We start from the raw sequence: 12151 nt of genomic DNA, 5'->3' as shown, positions 1-12151 counted from the left end.
CACGGTTCTGCCTTTATCTACAGGAGGGATGGGGAACCTGTGGCCCTCTAAGTGTAGTTGGACTCAAACTCCCATCAGCCCCAGCAACCAGTATGGCCAACGGTCAGGGATAAGGGGAGCAGGAATCCAGCAACTTCTGAAGGTCACAGGATCCCCTTCCCTGGTTTGTACTTCAACACCGGGCAGATCTTCCTCCGCCTCCCTCAGCCTCACAACTTCCTTCCAGCAGCCCCTCAGCCCCTGCCCAATGCCTGGCTTTGACCAGGTTTGCAATCTGGGTCTGTTTACAGGTTCACCGGGGCTGCCGTACAGATCAGCTGCGAGCACAAGACTTCTGGGCAGCTGCATGTGATCAGCTGGGATGCAACCTTCGGGCTCCTAGAGATCTTGGAGTGTCTGTGGCCAGAGGGCAGCACACGACCAAAGCCGGAGTACACCGAGGTGAGGGTGGATCCTGCTGGAGGTGCAAGTGCAGGCGGAGGGAGGTTTTGTGGGCTCTCTTTCCACACTTCCATTTGTGCTTCCTGTCCCCGGCAAACTGGAAGTGCCCTGACTCTGTTGGTGTAACCAGCCAGTGCAGGGATGTCTGCAGAGCCACCGGCTGCCTGCAGTGCCTGCCAGATGGAGAGCATGGGGCGCTTTTGTCCAAAGGTGTCTCTGCTAATCCGGGTTCCCTCCTCCTTCCTTTCCCAGCTGCTGGCCTTTGCCACCCCTAGTGCCTTTCCTTACAGCCAGTCGCCTCTGCCTTGTGCCCGTCTCCACGCCAAGCACTCAGACAAGCAGCCTTCCTCCTCCAAGGTCAGTGTCCCAGCAGGCCCGTGGCTTGTTGTGCAGATCCAACAGCAGCAGAGCCGGCAGAACAGGCAATCCCGACAGGGAGCCCTGCCGTAGCCTTTGCCTGGGATGCTGGGAAAGGTCAGTGCAGCCTTCTCCCATGCAACAAGAGGGGGACTGGCCCTTTCTGTCTGTGTTTGTGGAAAACCCTCCAGGGGCATTATAGCTCCTTACACGCAGTTGCTAATCGCTCTCACAAATGTCACGTCTTACAGCCTTGATGGCGCAGCCTCGGAGAATGTAACACACATTGTTACTTGCTATGTGCACCTTTTAATACAGCAGATTTTGGAGTTGCACAAAACAAGTGTTTGAGAACTTCATTTGGTGTACCACCCAGTATTCCAGGAGTCCCACTGAGCACAACGGTAGGGAGTGTGTTCCCAGCATCAGAGGCACATGATCCATCCTTCATCTACTGGGTGAAGTGGCCTTCCCCAACCTGCTGCTCCCCAGATTTATTTATTTACTTATTACATTTGTATACCGCCCCATAGCTGAAGCTCTCTGGGCGGTTTACAACAGTTAAAACATTAAAAACAAATATACAAATTTAAAAATACATTTTTAAAAGCAATTTAAAAACACATGCTAAAATGCCTGGGAGAAGAGGAAAGTCTTGATCTGTTGCCGAAAAGATAACAGTGTTGGCGCCAGGCACACCTTGTCAGGAAGATCATTCTATAATGTTGCTGGACTAAAAACTCCCATCATCCCTGACCACTGGCCATGCTGGCTGAGGCTGATGGAAGTTGTAGTCTAACAATATCTGGAGGGCACTCCATTGGGGAAGGCTGGGCTGATGTTGTGGGACAGAGGAAGGAAGACTCAGAGGTGGCTCATATGTAATGTTAAAACTGTAACTAAATGAACAAGCACTTGGGGAAATGCTGTGGACTGAACCTGGGATCTGCAAAGGATGTGCTCTATCATGCCCTCCCCAAAATATCTTTTAAAGGTACACCCTCATCTCCCCACTTACATTGGCATGTTCAGGATTCAAAGCCAGTCCCCCTTGCACTTGAAGCTGGAGGGTGCTTAATAGTTGTTCAGTCAAAGTTGAATCATAGATATTGGATGAGATACAACAGTTAATGGAGCAACAGTCTTCCCTCCTGGTTAGAGTATTTACAAGTCAGATAATATGTACAGAAATCAAAAGTTTCTTACAAGAAACAGTGTGGCCTTTTGTGGGGAAGCTGCTTTTCTAATAAATAGAAACATTGCCTCAGATAGATATATCCGATTTATGAAGAAGAACAAGTTAAGAATATATGATGTAGTCGGATGCAAGGTCTGAGCTAAATCAGGGCTCTTGGCATTTCAGGGTGTGTTTGGATTCATGGTTATCATTTTTTATTGTGTGCCACTTTTAAGAGAGAATTATTTTATGTCCACAAGTAAATGGTCTAGTACAGCCACACTTCTTCATCAGATATCAAGCACGTACAGTCCATTGTGGTCGAAGTGTCAAATAAATGTCTACATACTTCAATTATATCAGAGGAAAAGGAGGGAGATATCTAAATAATAACTTTATCAAAGCTGGTCTATTTTCATGTTATGCCTTTCCTTTGATTTCACAACTTTCAGTTTTGATGATGATGATAGTGTTTATTACGCTGGACTCAATGTGTTACTGTTGTCCTGTTAGTGCTTGTTTGTTTGTTGGTATATTATTGTTAATGTCCGTGGTGGTTTGTGTGTTGCGAAGTCTCCTTGCAAAAGGTTTAACCTGGAAAGGCAGGCTGTAAATATCTTAAGTCTGCTCAGGACAGTAAAGCTCACTTATCTTTGGGCATAACCATGTTTGGTTTTCTTGTGCCCTACCAATACTCTTGAAGAGAAAGCAAAGCCCTTTATCTCCTGAGCAGATGCGGACCCGGTGGGCACTTGCTGTGCTGGGTGAGCCAGATTCAGCTTGCGGGCCAGGAGCCAGCCAGCCATGGCCTAAAAGACAGCAGTGTTGGCACCAGGCCAGCCTCCCTGGGGTGGGAGTGTCCATAGCTGAGAAAGCCCTGATGTCTGTCTTGCCTCTGAAGGAGAAGGCACCCAGAGAAGGGGATCTGCAACATTTTGCTTTGTTGCAAAACATACCTCAATAAACGATTTACTTCAGACAAACGAGATGGGACCCCAAGTAGCTGCTAAAGAGCTGGGAAGGAACCCTGTCTGAACCAGGGGTGAGGAGCCTGTGGTTCTCCAGGTGTTGTTGGACTCCTGACTTCCGTCAACCCCAGGGACAATGGGGGTGTTTTGGTCCAATAATGTCTGGAGGGCCTCAGGGTCCCTGCCCCCGGTTTAAACTTTGGGATAGCAAAGCTATGTTTTTAATGGGGCCTTGGCACAAGGAACAGCCCAGTTCTGGCATGAAGCTTCTCAACCGCTGGCCTTGTGCTTCCAGAGCCGCCTTGCCAAGGTCACTGCCAAGCAAACTGTGGAGCTGGTGGCTGAGCTGGCAGACTTCTGCTCAGATGTGGACCTGGCAATGCTTGACCGCCTTTGCTTGCTGCTCTGCTGTGCCACTGTGCCCTCCATGCCAGCCTGGCCTCCTCCTGAGGCACACTTGGTAAGTGGGGGGTGTAGCAGAGTGTGGGCATGCCATCTCTTCCCCCTCCCCATCAGGAGGCGCCTCCTGTAATGGTCTTCTTCTCCCCCCTTCTTTTCCCCTTCCTGGCTGGGTGCCAGGCAGATTCTCCCCCTGCTGCCACGTGGCAGGCAAGCGTGCAGCTGGCAGCCCCCAAGGCCACCCTGCGGCTGCAGTTCCCAGTTCCAGACCTGCGCCCATGGCCTGAGAGGCGGCCCTGGGCCGAGAAGGCAGTGCGCAAGGAGAGCTTACGCCTGGATCTGGCTGGCGTGGAGCTGCGGGCAGAGCTCGGGCTGGCAGGCCTTACTCAGCTCGAGGTTGCCTTCAGCGACCTGCACGGTAAGGAACTGCTGTGTGACGTCCCCTCTGCCAAAGCTCCTACCTGGATTCCTACCTCCACCCCCAGGAGGCAAAGTGAGTGAGATCAGATGTGGCAGGTGTTGAAAAATTGGCTGGGTCTGATAGGGCCAGAGCGGGTGTCCCTTGAGTCCTTGTTGTTCTTCTGGCTTACAGACAAAAAAGTGAGTTATACTTATGAAGTCCAGTCCTTTTACATTCGCTGTGGACAGTCTTCATGCTTGCAGGATCTAAGCTGTTTTTTAAAATTCAAACCCTGACATCCATCAGCTTCAGTCAAAATTGTGCGTGTGTGTGTGTGTGTGTGAGTGGCCAGACACAAAATGGTGGCTTAGAAGGAAGCGCTAAATGCCTCTTGCTCTCACTCTGGGACAACAAGTTATTTATTTGTTTATTATTTGATTTATATCCCGCCCTTCCTCCCAGCAGGAGCCCAGGGCGGCAAAGTTACACATACAGATACAAGCCTACACCTGAGTTACTGCAGAATTCAGTAACATTTATAGCAAAACATTTGTTTTTTGTACCACAACTGAGAGCTCACAGTCCTTGTCCCACAAAAATCCACTCCTGGTTTCTTTCCACGACCCTCCCACAAGCTTTATTGATTTTGGCAGCCTATCTTAGGGAGAAAAAAACACTTCTGTTGTTGTGGCGGCCATTGGCAAGCTGTCCTGTGCTTACTCGTCTACTTCAAAGCATCCAGTGATCTGCAGTTGATCCTGATCTTCCTGCCGCCTACTTCTGACTTAGCGTGGCCTCCCCCCCACAGTTGCCTCTTAAGAGCACCAGCCTCCTCCAGCGCCTCCCTCACCTTTTTTTTAATGAACATGAGTCACTTCTCGCTACTCTGTGCTCTGGTCCTGGAGTGCCGCTTTTCAGTCTCCAATGAAGCCCTAGAAGCAGGCAAATGGCAAAAATGAGTGGGAAAAACATTTGCCCACCAAAAAACCCCACAGCCGTATAAGGCCAATTTTAATTAAGGAAAGCATTTCCTGTCAGGCCTGTCAAATATAAAAACAGCTGGACTGTCTCCTCTCCCCACAATTACCTAATCCAGGGAGGAGAGAGGTGAGAATACTTGGTTTTTGCAGAGAAGAATATAGAAGTCCAGAAGAGAATGTCCCTGGTTATATAAGATGATAATTCAAGCAATACAAGCAAAGTTAAGAGCACATAAATATATGTGCCTGGTCCGTGGGAACTGCCTGTCTGCCTTCGCTGCTGATGCCAGCCTTGTGGCTTGGGGTCAGCTTGGCCTATGACCAGGCCTCTTCTCTCAAGGTCTGTACCCCCAACTGGTGTTGAATGGGGAGCTGGAGGAGGATCCAATGGGTTTAGCTTTGCTGGGGGACCAGTTTAGCCCAGGGGGGCATCTGAGCCCTTCTCCTGTTTGTTGGTTACAGGTGTGTATGAAGATGGTGAGAAGCTCTTGGTGCCCTGCTTCCGGGTCGGCAAAACCCCTGACCTGGCAGCCAAAGTGCCAGGGAAAAAATACCTCCTCCCCAAGTAAGTCTGGCTTCCGTACACCTCCCTTTGTAATTGCCACCGCAGCAGCCAGGATGGGTCTGGGTGTTGCCTTAGCAAGGGGCTTCCGCTCTCAGCCCCACCAGTGTGGGTTGCAGTTTGTGGGGCAAATGGGCCAAGAGGTTCTGGCGCTTTCCTCCAGGGCTGTCCTCTCCCCGGCAGAATCTCTCTGACTCTCCGTCCTCGGGCTCGTGATGCCCCTTGGGGCCTGGCCCTAGCGAAGCCAGAAGAGATGGAGCTCTCGACGGCCGAAAGCCCCTGTGAGCTGCAGCAGCCGGAGCCTTCGCCCTTCTCCTCCAAACGGACCATGTACGAGACAGAGGAGGTGAGAGAGGAGGCAGCTGGGGGGGGGAGCAGCTGTGCCTTGTGTGCCAGCGCCTGCCATGTCCTTCTGGATGTGGCCTTGCTCCCCAAGCTGCCTTGGATGACTTCCCTGCCTGCTTCTGACCCCCCCCCCCGCTCCCCCCTTCCTCGATAGATGGTGATCCCTGGAGATGCAGAGGAGATGGCAGAGTTCCAGGCGCAGACCCTGGATGCCTCCCAGTATGCCCTGGAGGTGACCTTCCCCACCATGCACATCTTCCTCCCCAGCAAGGGATTCTATGAGAGCATCTACAACAGGTCAGAGTTTCCCTCTCCTGTGAGTCGAAGGTGGGGGAGGGGGCAGCAGGAGCCATTGGACCCCCCTGGGCTAGTTGTGAGTCATCCTTCCGGCTCTTCTGCCCAAGAAATGGCACTCAGAACAAGGAGCTGGGCTTGTCCTTCTCTTGTGGGCATGGAGGGAGGCTGCCTTAGACCAGGCCAGGCGATTTGTCCATTTAGCCCAATATTGTCTGCTCTGATTGGCAGCGCTCTCCGGGGCCCCAGGGAGATGGGACCTTTCCCATCACCTGCTGCCTGTGCCTTTTAACCAGATGTGCCAGGGACCAACCCTGGAACCTGATGCATGAAGAGCACACACTTTGTCACTGTGCGTGGCCCCCTCCCCTGGTTTGAAGCAAGACCTTCAAGGCTTCTGCCCACCCTGTGCTGGCCCCACACTCTGACCAACCAAGCTAGCTGGCTGCCTCTGCAGTCTCTGGCACTTGCTGCTTCCTTGGGCTACGGATGGGGAACAGATGGTCCTTGAGATGTTGCAGGACTCCAGCTCCCATCAGTCCCAGCCAGCATAGCTGGGCTTAGGGATGATGGGAACTGTAGTCCAGCCACAACACCTGCTTCCCCATCCCTTGGGTTATGAGTTCTCCCTTGTCTGCCTTTGGAGAGATGTGGGGTGGGTTCTTCAGGCACCTGTTGGGTTTCATGGATGCTAAGGATAGAGCGTGGCGTGGGGCAGGGCATTAATGTGCACCACCTTTTCCTCCTCCAGGATCAATAATGACCTTTTGATGTTTGAGCCCTTCAGCCCACCTCCCAGCCCCTCTGAGCCTCTTGGGGGTGCTGGGTCCACAACATGCACGATTGCTGGTGAAACACCCACATCCACCCGTTGGCAGGAGAACTTCAAGATGTGCAAATCGGCCTTTAAGCTGGGTGAGGGACGGTATCCCCATGTCGGGTGGGGGAGGAGTTTGGGGCCTTGATACACACTATCGCACTTAGGAGGGGTTCTGGGGAGGGCAGGACTGGGTCACGGCCATCTCCCTCTTGCAACTTAGCATGCGTCATCATCTACCTGCACTTGGAGAGCGGTGGCAGGAGGCAGGGCCTGTGGAGTACCTGTGCAGGGGAGGGAGTGGCGGCGGAAAGCATTTCGGCTGTGTAAAAATGCCACTTTTTGTCACCCACCCTTCCAGATTCAGACTCTGAAGAAGAGGATTCTCACTTCTACTCGGCGGATGAGGCAGCTTTGCAGCGGAAACAGGAAGAGGAGCAGAGGAGTCTGTTTCCCCAGAGCTGCATCTCTGTCGTGCTCTCTGTGGGGAAAGGGCGGGTCACAGCTCTGTGCGATGCCAAGGTAATGGAGTGGAGAAGGTCACAGACAGACAGGCAGACAGACCGCAGTTATACCCCTCAGATGGAGGGCATGTTTATTTTATTTTTTGCTATTTTAATTTTAAAGCATTTATAAACCACTTAATATTTTAACAACCTCTAAGCAGTAGGGGGAGCCTTTGGCCTTGCTCTAGTAGCTAATTCTTTTGTGGTGGTGACGGTGGGGAAGCATTCATTCTTGTGTTGGCGTAGACTTCTCTGCTCTTTGACATTCCATGCTTCAACTGCAGAACTGCACAGATGTGAAATTTCATATGTACACTCCTCCCCCCCCCATTTAACATTTAGTTTTGGAAAGTATCAGCCCGCTCCCTCTACCTCCCTGCCAGCCCTCCACTGTGTCTTAAAATGTAAAACTGATAATCAAAAACACAGATTGTCCATATTATTTTTTTTAAAAGTGAGTCTTAACTTCTGAGTAGATATGCGTAAGATTGTGCTGAAAGTATAGCCTTCACCTAAGCAAAGGTTCCCTTTTTCTGCACACGTCTGTACAAAAGTTTTTGCTCAAATTTTTATAACTACAGTATAGACTTACTTTTTAAACGTTCTCTTACCTAAGCTCTCAAAAGCACTTGGGAAGCTAACTCTCTGATGCAGTGTGGTCCTACTAAATCTTAGAAGATGACTTCAAAGAATCTCTCTCTCAATCTGGAAGAAAAAAAATCCCACTAGATTTGGTGCATCATCATCATCACTGTTGCTAGTCGGGCGGTATATAAGCTTAATTAAATAAATAAATAAATAAAATCAATATTATTATTATTAAAATATTTTATTTTATTTTATTGGTGGCACTTGACCAGGACATCTGTCCTATCCTTAATTTGTGGTTGGCCACGTGGACCGCTGACTTTATTTACTGCTATAGAAACGTAAAGAGGTGAGGCACTAGAGAGTGAAGAGAATTTGGAACATTACTAGCTACCAATTCCAGTACAATTCTAGAGTACATAAATTAATAAATATTAATAATGATATAGACATTACTTGCATAACAGGGCAAGAGTTGCTTCATTTATTCCCGAGGTCATGGCCTTCATCAATAATTTGGAGTGCTCCTGCTTCTTATCTTTACTCTCTTGATCAAACCTCTGTTCTGGTTGTGGGCAACCTCCAGTCTGTGGGCTAAATTAGGCCCACCAAATGTTATATGTAACGTCAAGTGTGGGGCAGGTAAAGAAGTCACTGCAAAGGAACAATTGGGAGCTTAAAGAGTGCTTCTCATTATTCCTTGGCAAGAGGGGGTTCCCTTTCAGTGCCTGTCAACTGAGTGAGCCCCGCTGGGATTAGCTGCTCTAGTGCAGATTATGGGGCTTAGTGCCGATCAGCTGGTGGGCACAGAGAGCTATCACTTTGAAATGGTTGTTTCCTGTTTGTATTGAAACCACTTGCAGATAGAGGGAGTGCCTCTTGCTGCTCGTCAGCTGATCAGTGCTGAGAGCCATCCATCCCCTTTGAAAATGAGCTCTCTGCACTCTCTGGAGTTGACAGACCGCCTTCAGGGAGGCTCAGCAAGCCTCTTTCAAATGGTCATCTCATCTCATGGCAATAGGGTGGCCCATGGGGGGGGCAGGGTAGGATCTGGCCAGATCAAATTCCTCCCCCCTCCTCTATTCAGTAGGAATATTTTCTTTAATGTAGCCATGGTTACAAAAAGCAGTCTCAAATAATCAATTATTCCTAATGTGGATTTCATCAGTTTCCCATATGTCCTCAAAAGCTTGCGACCTTAATTCCCTTATGTTTCGAAGGACTGTTAAAAACATTTATCACTGAGAACCCCCTTCCATTTTAGCACTGAATACTACTAATCTAAGATCAGAGATCACTTTCTGATCTGTTGTCCAGAGTAAGGCTTTTTTTTAAAAGTAAGAGGTATTAAAGAGGGGTTCACTAGTGTATACTCTATCATACTAGCCCCATTCTGAGTGTGAAAGGAAAAAAAGGAGGAATCCAAAGGATGGCTATTAGCCAGCCTGTCTTTTAACTGGTGCATGTAAGCAAGAGAATATAACGCTAGGCTCTTCCAGGTTTCAGGAAGGGGCTCTTTCCCAACCCTACCTGGCAATACCAGGGATTGAACCTGGAGTTTCAAAGCCTGTGCTCTACCACTGAGTTGAGGTCCTTCCCTATGCATGACAATCCACGCACAAAAAACCCTGAGTAAACAAGGTCTTTATCTGGCATCTAAAATTCTAGAGAAGGCATTCCAGAGATTCTGCCACTTCTAAGTCGTTAATAAGATAAGAAAACGTCAGCTTTTGTTTCTTTTTTTAAAATCAAGTTTCTGTCCCTATGATTGCCAAAATAGACTTGCATATGTGCAGATAACTTTCAGAAGCCAGAACAGGTCTCAGGGCTCAGACTGGGAGGCTTTTGGTTCTGCATGCAGCTGCAGCTGCTGAATTGCACGTTGCAGCATCTGCTTAGGCAGATCAGTGTCCTCAAGTCCTGGACTGACCTCACCTATATCCAGGCTGGCCGTCGGATCATCCTGGGCTTCCAGTTCCAGCCAGGCCTTGCTTGAACAACTAGGTCTTCCTGAGCTTTCACATAGGCCTTTGGTCCTGATTGCTGGCTTCATTTCACGGCTCTTGGATCCCAGCTCACTTTGGACTGTTGTAAAAGGCCAGCCCTGACCTTCTAAACAGATCTCTCTCTCTCTCTCTCTCTCTCTCTCTCTCTCTGTGCCTTCATAGGGAGAGGGGGGCAAGAAGCTGGAAGGATCTCACGGAGAGCTAGTCTTGGATGTGGAAAGTGGCAGCCTCTTCACCGTCTCACAGTACAAGGGCCGTGAGGACCTCGGCTACTTCTGCATCGAGGCAGAGAAAGTCACGCTTTATCACAAAGGTAAAGGCTCTGGCTGTGGGGCCATAAGGAAAGTGGGGGTTCCTCCAGCTTTTGCTCAGTGGCACCAAATACATGCAGATATGAGTTGCTACCTGCTGCCATTTGACCAGACTGGAGGCTCTCCAACCTCTTGTCTTGCAACCAGGAAGAGTTTGGGGTGCAGAAGCAGCGTTCCAGTCTTGCCCTTGGCTGGGAGGGTGGTGATGGTGGAGGTGGAAGCCACATCAAATAATGGCTGTCTCCCTTTCTCCCAATCCCTGCATTACTGTGATCTGTCAGTGATAATGCATCATTTCTCCTTACCAAATTAAGGATGGATGCAGATGAACAGGTGGGTGGGTGAGCGAGCAATCCCCTCCCCTTTTTTTGCATCGGTGACTCTTTTGTGTGTGAATGCTCTGGTGTGAGGAGTGGGTGCATTGAGATGGCAGCTCACCATCTCATGGTTTCTCTTAGCAGTGTGGAGGGGGGTGGTCAGTTTTGACCTTGCCAGCAGCTGTGATATTTTAGCACCCCTCCGAAAGCTTCTGCTGTTCAGGAACTCTGCCACCTTCATGGTTTTGTCCAAATGCATCTGGAAATGCATGCAGGGTACCTGAACCTCTGGTCATGGGATGTTTGGGCTGGGAGGGGTGCAGGAGTGAAAGAGAAAGGGGGCTGTGAGTGGGGAGGCTGCCCTTTGGAGCACTTTTGACCCGGGGAAGGTTGCAGATCTCTAGCAAATTTTAACCCAGGGTGCCCTCAATTGTCCCTGCAGCTGTAATGGAGGACTACCTCATGGCGGAACATCTGGAAATCCCCAACTTTTTGCCCCCTGAGGGGCTACACCCCACCATCTATGCCTCACAGGAGGGCCCCGTCACCTGGCCTTTGGGGAGCAAGAAGGATGGGCCCCTGAAAATGCTCTCCCTGGCAATCCAGATCAACCTGGATTTGGAGAAGAACATAAAGGTATTGCAGCGATTGGCGCTTTCTTCCTTACAGATCTGAAGGAGGCCTCTGTGGGGACAGTCTTTAGTACTCGCTCTTCCGATCGCGGAGGGGGGGAGGTTTATTTCTTTTATCTGGGCCCCACCTTTCAGGGCAACAAGGCAGCTTGTGAGGTGATAGGCAGGGCCACACTGGTCCAGAAGGTGGCTGAGTCAGGTGAAAAGGCTCTGTCTGTCTTCCCTGTGCCCCTCCAATGATTCAGAGTACAGGCAGGCAGAATATGCTCAGGAGATCAGCACATTCTGCCTGCGTTACAGAGGATGCATTCACACAAAGAAAGGCAAACAGTGTGAGTGGGGTGCGGGGGTTGGTGTTCTCACAGTTTTTGTGTCCATGGGGAAATGCTCCTTATTTTAACATTTTATCCATTTACCTTTATATCCATCCCTTCCTCCGAGGAACTCAGGCTGATGTGCCTGCTTCGTCCTCCTAACCATTTGTGAGGCAGGTTAGGCTGAGAAGGCGGTGACTGTCCCAAAGATTTCTAATGATTAATATTTATTTTAGTTGACAGACTGTAACGCTCGGCTTTGTTGTTTGTACTTGTATAACTTACCCGGATTTGTTTCAATTTATAACCTGCTCTGGAATTGCATTTGCAATGAAGAGTGGATAAGAAATATTCTAAATTAAAAGTCACTCGGTGAGAGCTTAATGGCTGAGCAGGGATAATTGTTCTCCTGTCCCACAAAGGGCTGCTGCTCAGCGGCAGAGCACCTGCTTTGCATGCAGGAGGTCCCAGGTCCAGTCCCTGCTGGTATTTCTGGGCAGGGCTGGGAAAAGACTCCTGCCTGAAAGACTCGAGAGCCGCTGCCGGTCCTTGTAGGGTGTAGATGGACCGATGTTCTGACTCTGCATAAGGTGTTAATTCAGGACCCAGTCCAATGCACGAGTGCTACTGGGTCTCCAGCCAGGGTTTAGATTTGTTCAGCAACAGCCCAGCGGAGCAGAAAGTAGAGCCAAGGATAACCACAGATTGTAACGGAAACGAATCAGTTGGTTTATTGA

General features: G+C 49.8%; 1 protein-coding gene across 4 annotated transcripts in view; it reads left to right on the top strand.

Annotated features, from left to right (window-relative positions):
- The window catches only part of ATG2A (autophagy related 2A), a 50236-nt gene that overhangs the window by 22019 nt on the left and 16066 nt on the right, over window positions 1-12151 (top strand). For all 4 annotated transcript variants that reach the window (XM_061605571.1, XM_061605572.1, XM_061605570.1 and 1 more), the window contains exons 12-22: window positions 291-441; window positions 694-798; window positions 3239-3403; window positions 3523-3760; window positions 5185-5287; window positions 5468-5630; window positions 5784-5926; window positions 6675-6838; window positions 7102-7262; window positions 10003-10153; window positions 10911-11104. In XM_061605571.1, coding sequence (XP_061461555.1) covers window positions 291-441; window positions 694-798; window positions 3239-3403; window positions 3523-3760; window positions 5185-5287; window positions 5468-5630; window positions 5784-5926; window positions 6675-6838; window positions 7102-7262; window positions 10003-10153; window positions 10911-11104 — 1738 coding nt within the window. The remainder of the gene's footprint in view (window positions 1-290; window positions 442-693; window positions 799-3238; window positions 3404-3522; window positions 3761-5184; window positions 5288-5467; window positions 5631-5783; window positions 5927-6674; window positions 6839-7101; window positions 7263-10002; window positions 10154-10910; window positions 11105-12151) is intronic.

The sequence above is a fragment of the Rhineura floridana genome, chromosome 22 (genome assembly GCF_030035675.1).
Source record: "Rhineura floridana isolate rRhiFlo1 chromosome 22, rRhiFlo1.hap2, whole genome shotgun sequence".
In the NCBI taxonomy this organism is placed as follows: domain Eukaryota; kingdom Metazoa; phylum Chordata; class Lepidosauria; order Squamata; family Rhineuridae; genus Rhineura; species Rhineura floridana.
The sequence above is the reverse complement of the archived record's forward strand: the minus strand, read 5'-3'. Positions and strand labels throughout refer to the sequence as shown.